We start from the raw sequence: 15,823 nt of genomic DNA on the forward strand, positions 1-15,823 counted from the left end.
TGTCAGAACCATTAAACTTCAGACAGAGGAGATCTCGTTTTTGTGTAGCAGCTCGAAGGGTTTTGTGGTTGGGCCTGGAAGCTGTGTTCCCACCGTGTCCCCCATTGGGGGGTTCCCCAGGCCCCGTGGGAGTGGGCTTTGCACTCTGCTGCCCCGGGGGAAGGTGGTGGGGTTTTGGGAGCAGTGTGGAATTCCCCAGCCAAACCATACCAAGGCCATATGGTTTAATGTATTATTTATTGACAAGATGGAGGCTGGGGCAGTGGGAAAGGGGAGGCTGGGGAGGGAAAGGGGCTGCTGGGCTTTACTGGCAGCACCAGGCTGGTGCTTTGAGTCCATTGCTCTTCCCCTCACCTGCTCACTGGAGCTAGGTTTGGTTGCCTGGCCCAAGCAGGATGTGTTCCCAGTCTGTCCAGCACTGGCCCCTGTCCCTTGAGCAGGGTACTGCTCTGTCAGTGTGCTCCCAGCTCAGCCTCTTCATGGGGCGGGCTGAGAATGGCTGAAACTTGTTGCCCGGATGAGACCCCAATGCCTCCTCGATGGTGAAGTGCAGCCAGCAGTTGCCATCCCTGGAGGGGAGGAAGGACGGCGCATCTCCCCCTCTGGCCAGCGTTGCAGTTTACGTAGATCCTACGATGCTTTGCTCTAGTGGGCTGCCCCCGAGGGCAGCAACACCCCGGTGAGGGGGCAGCCCCAGCCCCTGGCAGTGCTGGTCGTCAGACTGTGACCTCAGTCTTGCTGTTGGTGGCGAGGTGCCGAGGGTGCTGGCTGTACAGTGGGGTGGAGGGGCCGAAGGCCTCAGGTGGCCCCTCGGGGCGCAGGGTGGCCAGGCCCGACCGGTGGGGACCGCGATGGGGGGCCCCCTCCCAGCCCCCTGGGAAGACCAGGCTCCCTGGCAGCTTGGGGCCCTTGGCCTTGGGCAGGGGGCAGCCCTTGGGCAGCACTGGTGTCTCGGTGGGTGGGAAGGGCAGTGTGCTGGCGGGGGGTGTCTCCAACCCCCCGAATCGCCTGTAGAAGTCCTCAGAGGTGCTCTCTGTGGGGACAGGTGTGGGGTGTCACCGCTGCAGGGACACCCACTTCTGCTGGTTTGGGGGGACCCGGGAGGGTGCACTGGTTGGGAAGGCTGGGATGGGGCCGTGGGAGGTATCCTGGGTACTGATTGGCTGGGGACTGGGGGGGGATCTCAGCAATGAACTGGCTGGGGAGTGCGGTGTGTCCATGTGGATCCTGAGGTCTGATGGGGTGGGCAGTGCTTCAGGTCTGTGTGTGATCCTGGGTGACTGGCTGCAAAGTGCACTGGATCCATGGGAGACCCTAGACACTGACTGACTGGGCAGCACAGCAGGCTGGTGGAACAGTGGAGGAGCCACAGAGTTTCTGCTATGAGCAGCCACCCTGGGAGCCCTGGGAAACTGGGAGGCTTGTCCTGTCCATGCTCCCCTGTGAGCCCCATGCCCCTCCCCACTCGTCTTGCTGGGTCCCCCTGCCACCACCCCACCCCACACGACAGCAACACTCACCTCCAACCTTGAGGGTGGTGTAGGAAGTGTAGTCTGAGGCTGACAGGGCCAGGCTGCTGGCCAGCGGCAGGCGCTTGCCATGGCTGTGGGGCCGCCCCAGTGAGGGAGCAATGGGCACCGCATTGTTCAAGGGCGGCTTGTCTGGAGGGGCAGAGGCAGGTGGGGGCTCAGCCACAGGCTGTACCCTCCTGCTGCCTTTATCCACCCAAGGGAACTTATTTTTCCCCACCACACTAGCACCTTACCTGTGCTGTTTCTGGGGGGCCCCCGGGCCAGCCCCTCACCCAATGGGACCTGCACACCCCCCATGAGGCTGTCCATGTTCTCAGAGGGGCTCTGGCCTGGCTGCTTCAGCAGGTCTGTCAGTGTCCTGGGAAAGGGATGAAAGGGCTGTTAGAGCAATACCCTGTTCCCCTGGGTCCCCTAATGCATCCCAGCCCTGAATCGTGCTCTTTGGAGGCAGAGACGGGCAGCCTGGGGCTAGGAAATGGCTGCCGGGAGCCAGGATGCACCCAGGGTCCTAACCCAGCTTTTGCAGGTGGGCTAGTGAGCCCCACCTGAACTGTTAATTGGGATCAGACTGGGGCTGAGCCCTCCCAGAGCCAGGGTTGTCAGTGGGTGAGGATGGTGAGGGAGATGCACGGCTTGGAGCTGGGTTCAAGGGTCTGATGCACTGAGACAGAGGAACCTGATCTGATGGCAGCTGGAGCAACACTTTGGGGATGCTCCTCTGGAGTGAGAGCCTGGTATACATGGGGAGAGGAGGCAACACCTCCACTCGAGTCCCTTTGAAACATGGAAGACCCTGAGGAAGGGATTAGAGAGGCCACTTGCACCCCTTCGGGGAAGGGGATGAACTAGCGGCAGCCTCTGGTGCAGGCACTGTCTGTGCATAACACCCTCCTTGTAAGTAACAGCATTAAACATTAAACACCATTACATAAGATAGAGCCCTATTTCGTTTAACATTCATGGACGGAGATGCTGCAGTCCCACCGCGGTGTGCCGGCAATGTGAGAGCGAGGCATGCTGGCCATGCCAGAGTGGGGTACAGCAGTGGTGCCAGAGTGGGGCACACCAGTGATGCCAGAGAAAAATACACCAGCAGTGATAGAGGGAGCACAGCAGCAGTGCTGGAGCAGGGCATACCCACCTGCCACTGCAGCCTTTGGCAGCAAGTCCCAGGACAGGTTGGGATGCTCCTGCTGGTGTGGGACTTTGTAATGAGAAGACATGCCATTGCCCCTGCCTTGACCATCCCTGGGTGACTGTAAGAGTGCAGGGGTGTCCACTTGGGGCTTTTTTTGGCTCCCTAATCCCCAGCTCACTGTCAGCGTGCCTCGCGCCTCAAAGGCTCTGGCTGGCTCATAGACACACACTGGGAGCTGTGGCAGGAGCTGACGGTTAGCAAGTGGTTGGATGATAAAACAGCAGATTAAACTCAACATGCATAAATGCAAATGGGAGAGGAAGCGGGGAATAATCCTGACTTGGTAGATGTGTCAGCTCATGGCACCGGAGTGCTCAAAAACCTAGAGAATGTGGTACAGAGAATTGCCAGGAAAGGCAGTGAGAACAAGGGGGAAATCAACGTGTTGTGCCCAGGGGTGCGTATGCTTGTGGGGCCCCTCATTTTCCCTCCCAGTTTGGCTCCAGTCAGTATCACAGGGCGATGGCAAGAGCAAAACTACAAGGGAAGGTCACTTGCCCTTTGGGTTAATTTCCCATCATTCTTGGGAAGCTTGGGGTAGCAACCCTTCTGGGATCACTTAATCTCCAAATGGGCCAAGAGGACAGTCATGGAGCTGAACAAATTGAAATGAAGGAGGAACAAACTCTGGCAGCTGACAGCTGGAAGGCAGCTTGGTGGAAAAGGACCTGGGGATCCTGGTGGACACCAAGCTGACTATGAGCCAGCAGCGTGCCCTTGGGACAAAGGTGCTGCATGGTCTCCTGGGCTGCATTAGGCAAAGTGTTGCCAGTAAGTCTGAGGAGGGTGATCCTTCCCCTCTGCCTGGCACTGGTGAGGCCACACCTGGAGTGCTGGCTCCAGCTCTGGGCTCCTAAGTACAAGCTAGACATGGACATAAGGGAGAGAGTCCAGGGAAGGGCCACAAAGATGGGATTGGAGCATCTTTTACATGAGGAGAGGCTGAGAAAGCTGGGACTGTTCAGCCCAGAGAAGAGAAGGCTCTGGGGAATCTTATCAATGTTGGTGAGTATCTGAAGGGAGGGTGCAACAAGGACAGTGCCAGGCTGACAAGAGATGACAGGGGCAAAAGAAACACAGGAAATGCTGTTTAAACAGAAGAAACAACCTTTTTTCCTGCAAGAGTAGTTAAGCGCTTGACCAGGCTGCCCGAGGAGGCTGTGCCACCTTCATCCTGCAGCTATTCAAATCCTGCACCTCCCCAGGCCCCCTCCTGCAGTGGACTGACTCAACTAGGGTCCAGGCCAGGCCCAAAGAAACTCTGGCCACACGCATGGGTGGGCAGTGGGCTATGCCCAGGCAGGGCAGGGGGGAGGCAGGTCCCCCAAGGCCATGGTTGTAGGCTGTCAACACAGGGAGCTGCTGCCCTGTCAGCTCCCACCTTCCCTGGAGTGCACTGCACGCTGGCCCCCTCCCCACTGGATGCTGCCTGCTCTTGCCTGTCCCCGGGGCCAGCGCTCAAACAGGATTGTTTCAATGGGAAGTTCAATGCGATTTGACCTATTTTTTAAATTATTTTTTCTTTTCCTCGGGTCTATTTATGAAGCTTGAGCAATCCTTTATCTCTGACTTCCTCTCCAGATAAATCTGTCAATGCTCTTTCTCATAAACCTGCTCTCTGTGCTGACCACCCAGGGCGTGCAGATGATAACGATTAACAACAGCACGAGCAGCTCTTAATGAGCTACTCTGCCATGGTGAGAAACATTCATGAGCCCTCCGCACCAGCAACACCCGGATTCACCCTGCCCTTGCACCAGAAGTGGTGCCATAGGCTATGGGTGCCAGTAGGTCTCTCTGGGGCTGCACGCCCTCCCTGGCTCATCCCCAGGTGGTGCAGTACAGGGGAGGTGGACATGGAGGGTGACACCATCCTGACGAGCTGCTGTCTCACCAAACAGGGTTTCGGGGGTTTTATGAGCCTCACTCTGGTCCTGTGGCTGGAGGGCTTAGGGAAGCTCAGGTCACATCTCCCTAGGTCACCCAGTGGTCTGTGGCACCAAAATGGCTCTGGGGTGCAGGTGGAGGAAGGGAACGGAGAGCAGATGTGGCTTTAGACCTACACTGCTTGTCTGCAAAAAGCATAAATGAACAGCACCACTGAGGCCTCCATCCACCATCATAGCCACAGATGTGGAGTACGTGAGGCCATGTGTGAGGGTCGCTGGCCACCCAGCTTGCCTGAGCACAGCATCAACTTGGTGGGCATGCAGCCACCTCCATGGCAAGCCTAGTTCTGCCAATGGGTACAACAAAGATGCCCCAAACCATCTTGGTGCAAGCCCTGAGACCAAGCACAGAGGCAGAGCCAGGAGCAGTGAAGATGGAGGCCGAGAGAGCTCCACGGCAGGAGCCACGCACGCAGCACTCAGTGCTCCTGAGCCATCCCCAGGGGAGGTTCTCGTGTGGGAGCAGGACCTAGGATCTGGCAGAACACCCCAGTCCAGGGGCTGACCCACTTTTGGGAGGCCCAAGCCCCATATCTGGCAAGCCCAACAGGAGAGAGGCTGCAAGTCCCTGCCAGGGGACAGGGAGTGCAGTGAGGAGACGAGTGCAGCCTGCAGAAGACAGGACAGATGATGGAGTGATGGATGAAGTGATGTTGCCCTGAGCTGGAGTGAACCCCTGGAAGGGACACAGAAGGTGGCATCCACTGGAGGAGCAGAGTGATGAGGTTTGGAGCAGAGGTGTAGTGTTGCAGGAGACACACAGCACATCACAGCTGCAGGCGGGCTGGCATCCTGGCCGGCCACATCACCTCCATGCCCAGTGAGAGCATAGTCCTCACCTCCTGAGGTGGGGACATTTCCCACGGCTTATGATGTGTCTGCTCAGGGCAAGAGGTGCCCATCTATGCAACTGAGCAGAATGGACACCGTAGGACATCTGCACAGTGGGGCTGGGACTCTTAGGGATGCTCAGGAAGGCGTAGGGGTAGCAAGGTGTCTTTGCAAAACTGGAGTCGCAGCATGGAGTAATGGAGCTTGGGCAAAGAATTGAGTGGTGGAAATGAGCCTCCCTAGACATCATGTTCAGTCTAGGAACAGGTCTCCCTCCCTGCTGAGCTGGATCCCCTCTCATCCCCCAAAGAGCCGGGGCAGCGCACCATGCTGCCTGCAAACACTTTTTCTAGGTCTTCGCCACCACATGCTACCATTGGCATTGACTGATTGACTGCAGGCATGGCCATGGACTTGAGCATTGTCAGAGAAATACCCGGTGCAGTTGGATGTACAGTGGGGTCAAGTCTGGGGAACTCCTAATAGCATGGGGAGACCTAAAGAGTGAAAAGCCAGCACTGCACACTCACTTACTGCAGTTGTCAGGGCACCTGCTCCTGATGGCTGTTTTGTCCCTCTCCAGAATCCTCACTACTCCCCAGGGGCCTGCTCTTTGCCCAACTCTTGCCACAAGGATGTCTGCCCCAGCTATAATCTTGCAATCCCCTCCCAGGAGGTTTTTGGGAGAGGTCTGGGGCACGTGCCTGCTCTCGTGCAATGGGCACAAACAAATCCTTGCAGCCCCCAAGGACCCAACATCCCCGGAGATCCGGGGACTGAAGAAAAACACAGGCAGGTGTTCTTGACTCAACACAGGGTTTGGCCAGGCTAAGCGAGTGCTGGGGATGGATGCCAAACGTGAGCCGAGCAGGAAGGAGAGGGGAGTGCAGGAGCTGCCATAAGGCCCTGCAGGAGGAAGGCGGATGAGGAGGGGAGGACAAATCAAGTAGCTGCAGTCACTAGAGCACCCACTTCCCTGGGTAGACCAGTACCCAAATCTGTGAGGAGATGTTGGAGGTGGCCAAGGCGTGAGGGTCTCAGGACAAGCTGGATACAGACTCAGGTGTCTCCATGAGGGAGGAGCTAGTGGACTTCCTGCACCTGGTCGCTCTTCCTGGATTTGGACCAGGACCAGAACCATGACAAACAACATCTGGAGGTTCAGAAGTAGTTGACCTTTCCCCCCAAGCAAAAAACCTTGGGGTGGGAGCCAGCAGTGGTGGGAGCCACCCGGGGCAGCACACAGTGCTCCCCAGGAGCGGAAAAAACCCTGGTGGGAGGGAGGGATAGGAATGGAAACCAAGACAACCGTGCAACAGGGAGCTGGCCCAAGGCCATGATGCGGTGCCCAAGGAGCAAATGAGAAGCTCCTACCTGAGGCGCCGGGAGAGAGGCGTGGTGGTACTGCCCATCCCTTGGGCCATGCGTGGGTACAGGGACGAGGTAGGTAGAAATAGCCCTGCTCTCTCAGAGGCACCAAGACAAAATGTATTGTGCCAGCTCCCCAGGCTCACAATGGAATGGAGGTGACAGTGTCCCTTTTTTGGATGCCTATGCCATGTACCCAGCCTCTGGCACTGTCTCCATCAGCCCAGCACCAGGGATGTCATGTCAGCCTGGTGTCTTGCCTGGTTCCTGGGGCTCTGCACCTGATGCACCACTCCTGCCCTGCCAGGGCTTACCAGTCACCAACCCTGTGGGACCGAAGGTGCTTATGGCTTACACAGAAGGACACAGGTCGTGGAAGATGGCAAGACCTCTCCTGACTCCGGTGATGAAGGTGCCCTTCTGATTTTGTCCCACAAAGGTGCGTGAGGAAAACTCGCCTTCTCCCAATCTATATGCTAGTGCCCAAAAGATCTCCAGCTTCAGGGAGAACAGGCACCTATAGGGAAAATTCAGGCTGGTATGAGCAAGGAGAGGGGACATGGGGAAACACACTGCTCCAACAGCACAGAATTGAGGCTACACGCAGAAAAACAGCCCACAGTGAGTGGCAGCAGTTCCACCAGTGTGTCTGGTGATGGGAGAAGGCAAGACCCCATGGTAGGGGATGAGGACACGGGTCTGGGTGTCCCAGGGTCTGACCCCTCCCTAAGCACAGTATCTCATTCCCAGGAGGTGGGGGGGAACGACCAAAAAAAGACGCGGAGGCAGGCGAGTGGAAGGGGAGTCAGGAGGCTGGCGGAGGCCGTATTGATCCTGTCAAGGTGCCAGCGCTTCCTCAGGCAACGCGGGGGGAGGCGCGGGCACGCAGCAGCACACAGCCAGGCTCCCTGCCAAGGAGGGGGCACAGCACGGATCCCCCCAAAACTGCCTCACATGTCTCAGGAGAGTCCTGTGACCCTCCTCCATTCCTCAATATGACCCTCCTCCAAGCAAGGGTGGCCAGCCTCTGCTCCCCTGGGTGGGCGGAAGAAGTAGGGTGGATCTGGGAATAGAGTGCAGTGGGTTCAGATATGGGGTGCAGCACCCGTGGCTGCCCAAGTCCTAAACAGGCAGGGAAAAAAGGGTGCTCCAGGGGAAGGAGAGAGAGTGTCCATGCTGGGGGTTGCAATCAGGGTGGCTCCCTAATGATCCCAGTGATCATCATTTCCTCCAGCCCTGTTTTTTCTTTTTTTAAAAGCTAAAATCCCTTAACAAAATGGCATGAAAATGGGTTTCTCTCCAGACTCTATGTCCTCACTGAGAAGGTGCAAAGTAAAGCCCCAAAACGGGGAGAGAAGCGTGTATCAAGTAGGAAGAGAGGAAGATGTACCAACGGCCACAGCAGCAGGACAGGAGTTGGGAGAAACACAGGGGGTCCCCAACGCCAAAATGTGCCTGACACCTTGACCTTCCCCCTGCCAGCCCTGTGCTCAGCCCCAGGAGTGGGCTGAAAAACCAGGGGCTGGAGCCACAGGGTATGGGATCCAGGAAGAGACTGCCCAACTTTCTGCTGGAGAGTGAGCTCCAAGGAGTGTGGACTCCCCCCCACAAGGGTGATGTCCCACTCTGGTGCACAGAAGCAGACAGCAGGGCACACCCATGCACACACACACAAGCTGGCGCAGCAGCCACAGAGGAGCTGTCTTTGCCACCTCCTCTCCCCCTATACTGCCAGCGAGGCTGAGACCAAGGGGACTGCAGTCCAGAGTCACCCCATACATAGTCAGACCATAGTCTCACCTTCCACGGACATCGGAAACCACAGATTTGCTTTGGGGGGGAAAGCCACATCCTGTAGTTCTCATGTCACCCACCCCACCAGCTGGTGGGTTGGCACTCCTGAGTCAGGGACATGCCTCCTCAAGAGATGGAGCAGATCATTTTGGGAGGGGATGGGTGTACGATCACCCCTACTTGTGGAGGCTGTCCTGGCTGGCAGCCCCCCCTGCCAGAACAGGCTGGGGAGCTGCAGTCAACCCACCCCCTGGTGTCTCAGCATGCCGGGACAGGGGGTTTGGGGATCACCTCACCCTCTTGGCAGTCCTAAGGTGAAGCCAGGGCTCACCCTCTATGCAGTGGGCTGGGAACATGAGCTGGCACCCAAGGGGAAACCGAGTGGGGCGGGTGGGGGTATCGGACCCCTTTACCTGGAGACGGTCATCTCTGTCTGGGGACCCTGTGCCTTCTCCAGGCCCAGCTTGGTGAAGATGCCCACCAGCACCATGATGGCCACCACGCCACAGATGATGTAGACGATCATGTTGGTCTTGTCACGAGTGGGGTCCTCGGGGGTCTCGTCCACCCGGGCAGGTGGCTGGCCCGTGTTGACCCAGTTGGGGGTGTCATAGTTGGAGCAGCCACTCTGGTCCAGCCGCCTGGGCTTGAACTGACAGCAGAAGCGGTACCCGCAGGTCCCGCAGCAGTACTGGTAGATGCCGGCGTTGCAGTTGAACGGCGGGTCCCACTGCCCCATCACGTCGTAGTACCCGCGGCAGCGGTCCCCCCCCGGTGGTGCCGCTCCGGTGGGCGCGGGGGCCGTGGTCTCCGGCGGCGGTGCCTGGCTGCTGTTCCCGCTCTCCCCGGGCCCCCCGGTGCTGGGCTCGCCGCTCCACACCCGGCCCGGCTCCAGCAGCACCAGGCAGCAGATACCCACGACGTAGCTCGGCTCCATCCGCCCGCGGCTCCGGGGGGCCATCCGGGCGAGGTGGCGAGTTAGAGCCGCTCGCCCAGGACCGGCCGCATGGCCGCCGAACAGTCCCGGTGGAGGAGAAGGGGGCTGGGGAGGAGGGGGGCGTAATGGAGGGAAGGCAAAAAAGGGTGGAAAAAAAGAAGTGGAGGGGGAGGAAAGTGCGAGGGGACGTACCCCCTCCCCGTCTCTCCCCAGATCGGCCGACGGGCAGAAATTCAAAGCAAGGGGCGAGGCGGGCGGCATGGGAGAGCCGCCGCCTCCCGCCGGCCGGGGAGGGGACGCGGCGGCGGGCGGCGGGAGCGGGCGGGCGGGCCGGGAGCCGGCGGCCGCTCCATCCCCGCGCCTCTGCCCGCGCTTCCCGGCACCGCGGTCCGCCGAGGAGACAGGAAGGAGAGGGAAGAGAGAAGCAGCGAAAGCCCTTCGCACCAGGGCGGGAGGAGCAGGAGGAGGAGGAGAAGGAGGAGGAGGAGGAGTGCGGGGGAGAGAGGGAGGGAGCCGGCGCGGCCAGCGAGGCGCGGGGGGCTCGGCTCCCCCTCCGCCTGACAGCCTCCCGAGGAAACCGGAGAAGGTCCTTCACTGAGTCCTCTGCCAGGCTCCCCGCCGCCACAGGGCGGCAGGACACCCGCCCTCCCCGTCGGGCAGCCGCCGCGGGTGGCCGGGCACGCGTGGCAACCGTCCCACGCTGCCCATCTGCCCCCGAGCACGCCCCACCCCTGCCGCGGGATCCCCACTCGCCTGGGCGGGGGCTGCGAGGCCGCAGGCTGGCATTTCGGGGTGCAAGAGGGGTGTATGCTGAGGTGACAGAGCCCCCGAGGTGGTGGGGTGCTCTCCTGCAGCCCCACAGCTAGGGGACACGCAGGGAAGGGGGGAAAGCAACAGTCTCAGTCCCTTGTGAACATCGGAGCATCTCCCAAGGGGAGTTATGCACGGGGGGCTGCCGGATGAGCGATGTGGGGGGCTACTGGGGCACTCTTAGGAACTCGTCCTCCCCAGAGCTGCAACGATTTTTAGCTAGCCACTAGCTGGCCCCATGTTTGGGCTTCAAAGTCCAGACCTCTCTGGGTGATGTGCAGCCACCACTCTGGTCTCTGGCGGAGGCCACACATAAAGGTGGTATTCATCCTCACCGCCCGAGCTCCCCTCCCCAGAAGGGAAGGATTTGCTTTTCCTGCTCTGGGACCATTCCAGCAAGAGCTCAATGGGGGAAACTGAGGTGCCTTCGGGCCCCTTGCCCAACAGTAACATGTTGTACAGCCTGAACAAGGGTGGCTGTGGCAAGGGGCATTGTGACACATGGGAGCCGTGGCTGCAGCCTCATTGTCTCTGGACAGTCCTGAATCCTGCACCAGGGAAGGGCAGCAAATCCAGCACCACCACTGCCTTCTTGGGCATATAATTTCCTCCATGCTTAATGAGAGAAGCTGAATACTACTGCCTTGTCCTTTCTTGCCCTGTTGGAGCTCTAACCTGAAGAATGGGGCTGCCTTTGTGCTGCACAGTGCCAGCACAGGAGATCCCAGCCCCCAGGCAAGGAGTGATACAAAAAGACATTGTAATGATGGAGGTAGGATTAAACAGGTCGGGGAGGCTCAGCTCCGTCTGACAGGTACCTCCAGGACAACACTGAAGCCCCACGGACCAGCCTGTCCCCAGGACCCATGCCTTACCTGCCACACCACAAGTGGCAGGCTGAGAGTCTCTCACGGGATGAAACACTCCGATATCATCCTGCCTGTGCATCATGGCGGTGCAATGTTTCAGGCGGGAGCTTTGCACAAACAGCTTCCCCCCACAGCACTGTTGAAACACTGCTGTGCTTTGCTCGGAGACGGATTTAGGGGATAAAATATCCCTTCCCCAGTCATCAAGCCTGAGTCCTACAGACCCCCGGCCGCTTCCCATCTGGAGGCTGGCAAAAGTCAAAGACATTGAAAACATGGATGGGGAGAGCAGCTGGAACCCGGGACATGTCCGATCAGCCCCCAGTGCCGCAATCTAATAGAGATCCATTAGGTAAGGTAGCTCGTAGCCTCCAGAGCTTCCTGAAAGAGATAAAAAGCCAGTGAGGCGGAAGAAAACTGCGCTCCTCCAAAAGCCACACTTTCCCTGGATTTTGGAGGGGCTCCCTGATGAGAGGCCCCATCACCTGGAAGTTGCAGACATGGGGGTCGTTAGCACTAATAGCCAGCATCAGCATCGGCCTTGAGAGAAGCTGTGCAAGCAAAGTTTGCTGCTGCCCAGGTAATGCCAGCAATCGTTTCCCAGGCACCGGGTGATTGCTCCCGACGTGTGTGCGAGCAGAGCCGCCCCGGGGGCTCCGAGGGTTTAACAGGCTGTTAACAAGCAGAGCGAAAAACTGGCCAAAATCGGGGAGTTTGCTGGAAAATGATTGCCTGGCGTGACCTGGGAGAAACGGTACGGTTTTAAGGGAGGGGGGAGGATGCTTACTGAGTGTGAAGCAGCCGATTTAAAGGGTCTCTCAGAGCGAGGAGAGGAAGAGCGCTCGCAGGCGTTAGCTGCGTGCACCAACCCAGAAGGAAACCAAACCCAAGGGCATGGTGCGGAGGAGCACCCTCCCGGCACGTCTCCGGCGCGCAAGGCCGGCAGGGGCTGGCTCCGTGCAGTGCTGGCACCAGGGGCTCCAGCCTGCAGCTCTGCTGAGCCGTCAGCTCATCTTCGTCAAATAAGTGACCCAGCCACTAGCTGCATCCCCAAAGGGAGGGGGCTGCGCGAGGGAAATCCTATAGCCCGGCACCTACACTCTCGCGTCCCTGGGAATCAGCGGCAGGACCCGCAGGAAAATTCAGGTCAGCAGGGACCTCCGGAGAAAAAGCGAAGGACGTGCTTGCAACATCCGCGGGCACTTCTAGGAGCGGCAATTTGGGAGAAGAGCTCCGTTAGGCTTTGACCACCAGCCCTGGAGGATGTCACGGAAATATTCCCTGTAGTGACAATGCCACCCGGACTACAGAAGGGTGTCTCTGTGCTTGCAGAAATAGGATACGGGCGGTTCAACACCGAGTGGGGAGGGATACACCGAGCGCTGACACTGTAAACAGATTGTTTCTGGCAGGGCACGGTGATCTGGAGATCTTCTCTGTCACAGCCAGAGAGCCCGACAGACCCAGATCCCTGCTGATCATGGGGGTGCAAGCCTGGCAGAGCTGCCAGGCTCTTGCCTGAGGAGGAGGAGGGAGCCATCAGCAATGTGAAGCAAAGCCATGGGAGCCTCTCTGAATGTGCGAGATTTTGGGGTGCAGTCAGCTTCTGAGGGAAGCCAGCAGAGGGTGTTTGGAATCCCAGAGCTACCCAGGGAGTCCCTCCTAGGGAACCAGAGACATTTTCCCCAAAAAGTGATTTTTACCGTGACAAATTTTCATGAGCTGGTCCCTGGGCTGAGGGGTGAACAGAGGAAAGGATGCTGCTGTGGGGTGGATGCTCCACACAGAAGGGCTGTGCTGGGATAGAAGGGCCCTGGCACCTCCTGCTCGTATGCTGAGGAGTGCTGCCAGAGTGGGTTTTGCTGCTTGCAAATCAGCAGCTAACACCCGACATCAGCCGGGAAGAGCTGAAAGCGAAAGAAGGCTGTCAGGAGAAGCTTTCAGCGCGCACTGTGATGCTGTCCCCTGCCTGACGGCAAAGGAGAGGCAGACCTTCTTCCACTGTCCCTGGGGGTATATGGGGTGCTGATATCCCCTGCACCTCCCGCCATCCTCCAGGATACACCAGAGAAACCTGTTCTCCTCCAAAACTTCAGCTACTGAAGCTGGTTATGTTCCAGCCACGGCTAGAGCTGCGGAAAAGTCTCTCCTTGCATTTGTCAGGGAAATTTCTTTGGCCATCAGCATCCCACTGGGAAGTTCTGAGTTTTCTCAGACCCGTTGTCTAGGACTGGGATAAGGAATCTCTGGGGTCAAGTGCTGGGCTAACATGGGCTAACATGCTGTTCCCATCCACATATTGTCACGGGCTCAACAGATTGGGGAACCCAAAGGAGATCTTGGGCTACTGGTGTCAGAAAACTAAAGCAGGGGGAAGTTGAATGCACTAGGAGAGGCACAGGGATGTGGTGGCTGAGCCCAGAGCAGTTCCCATCCAACCTATTTCCAGCCCAATGTGCACAAGAGTTTTATTCCCCTGCCTGTGCTTGATGGTCTGGCTATAAAATGGCTGTAAAAGAACAACTGTGCCTCATAACAGCTTATAGAGAACACAGAAGCATATGTCCCTTTACCATTACCATCACAATTGCAAACATTCAAAAGTTGAGATTTGCAAGCTTCCAGCTTCCCAAAGGCGGATGGATTCAAATCCAAATGACATCCAGAGGAATCATGAGAAAATCAGCTCAAAGCAAGGGCTTATTTTTAATTTATGCCGCAGTATGGGCAAGCAGGATCTGGCTGGCAGCCTGAGCTCCCTCAGCTGCCACTCAGAGGGCAGCCATGCCCCCAGATACAGCCATAGAGGCCCACAAGCATCAGCTGTGACCCCCAGGCTGGCTGCATACGGACTTTGCATTTAGGATTAAACCTGCAGACAGTATTGGTAAATGCTCCACCTGTGCAGGCACACTCAGTACTCATCATATCACTGTCCCAGGAGTTTTGCCAGCACAGTCTGGAGACTGTTTTGTGGATGGGTGCAGGGTCTTTGCAGACCTCTTTACAAACATCTGAGCTTCAGGGCAGCCAGGAGGATGTTGGATCCAAAACTATCCCCTCACCAGTACCTGCAGGCAGAGTGGGAACAGCCCAGCCTCAGATCTCCCTTCCACAATGGGCTTGTGCAGCTCGTCCTTGCCACTATCCTGGGTAGAGCCTGAGCATCCTCTGCTTTCTTGTTTAAAGCAAGTTTCTACCAGTTTTTCAAGGATTAAAAGGCCCTATAAGCACTTGAGGCAGTGATGCACAGCCCAGTTTACCCAGCACTGTGGTGGCTTCCCTGGTTACGTTCCCCCTCCCCACCCCCTCTGCTCTCAACCCTGACCACCCCTCATGCAAGGTGCTGATCCAAACTGCAGTCATTTAGGGCAAACCACACTGAAACAGAGAAGGGATGAGAACAGCCATTGCCATGGGGGGAGTCTCCAGGACTGGGGCAAACAGCTGTGTGTGAAGGGGAGGTCTGCCAGAGCTAATGGGAGGCAGTGGGGCCAGCCCTGGGCTGCTTTTGCCTACTGTGGAGCACTAAAAACCAGACTGTGGCAGCAAAAGGAACCCAACCCCCCCTGCTTGATTACCTGAGATGGTGATGGTGGCAGTGAGCTGTTGGTGTTTGCTGGGATGGGGGATTTAGGGCGCCTGTTCCGGCGGCTGAGGCAGGGTCTGCAGGAGGAGGCCATATGGCCAGGAGCAGCGTGCTGCGTGCTGTCCCGGCGTCAGACCAGCAGCAGTGGGCAGAGCCTTTCCTAGGGAAGGGCAGCCGTGCCAAGCACAGGCTCTGGCACAGGTGCCGGCCGGCTGCCAGGTACACTCAGGTGCTGCGGGTGGCTTGGAGCCTGCAGGGCGGCATGGCATGGCGGGATGCTTCCGTGCAAACCAGCTGTCCCTCCTCATCCCCTGGAACCAGGAGACATGTAGGGGCTTGTGACCCCTACCCAGCGCAGGTCTGGGCCAGGTGTATGTAACTCTGTAGTTGTAGCAGGGTGTAAGTGTTGATGAAATCTTTTCTTCTACAAGGACATTTCAACATGGAAACAGGATGTTTCTAGTGGGACATTGGCAGCAGGAGCATATCTACCTCCTCTTCTGCCTGCTCTGCCCTGTGCTGGGAGACAGGCTACTCCATCAGGGATGTGGAGGGGCTCAGCATCCTCCTCCTCTCATGATAACCCCTTTTCCAGCACAGGCTGACTCCAGACTTCCTACTCCTTCAATTTGTTGAGATGTAAAGGGGTGAAAAACCCATCAGGGAAGTGTCCTGAGAAGGAGGGCCTTCGGGCAGACATCAGGGAAAGCTTGTGACCAGAACAGGGCAGGAAAGGTCCTTAATTAAAACCAGGGAAAGGGAGAGGAGGCCCAGAGTATGAGGCTTGCTTTTCACATGGCAGAGAACAAGAGTGAACAAGAAGGTAAAGAGAACACAGAGGTATGGCTATGCAATCTCCATGCATCACCTCCACAAAGAGCAGTGTGTTGCCTTTGGGACCATCACTTTCCTCCAGGTGCTCTTCCACAGGCACTGGTACATGCCA

General features: G+C 57.9%; 1 protein-coding gene across 2 annotated transcripts; it reads right to left on the bottom strand.

Annotated features, from left to right (window-relative positions):
- Positions 1-228: 228 nt before the first annotated feature.
- SHISA8 (shisa family member 8) lies at positions 229-9,911 on the bottom strand. Of its 2 annotated transcripts, none has more exons than XM_027668618.1 (4): positions 9,086-9,911; positions 1,766-1,890; positions 1,521-1,661; positions 229-768 (listed from the first exon to the last, which is right to left on the bottom strand). In XM_027668618.1, exons 1-4 carry the CDS (start codon positions 9,868-9,870, stop codon positions 620-622), a joined length of 1,200 nt encoding a protein of 399 aa, XP_027524419.1. In that variant the 5' UTR covers positions 9,871-9,911; the 3' UTR covers positions 229-619. The 2 variants fall into 2 exon arrangements, with proteins under 2 accessions (XP_027524419.1, XP_027524412.1); XM_027668611.1 differs by having other exon boundaries at positions 614-1,033.
- Between the last annotated feature and the right edge of the window lie 5,912 nt (positions 9,912-15,823).

This window comes from Corapipo altera, unplaced genomic scaffold, assembly GCF_003945725.1.
Source record: "Corapipo altera isolate COAL_440 unplaced genomic scaffold, ASM394572v1 1, whole genome shotgun sequence".
NCBI classification, from domain to species: domain Eukaryota; kingdom Metazoa; phylum Chordata; class Aves; order Passeriformes; family Pipridae; genus Corapipo; species Corapipo altera.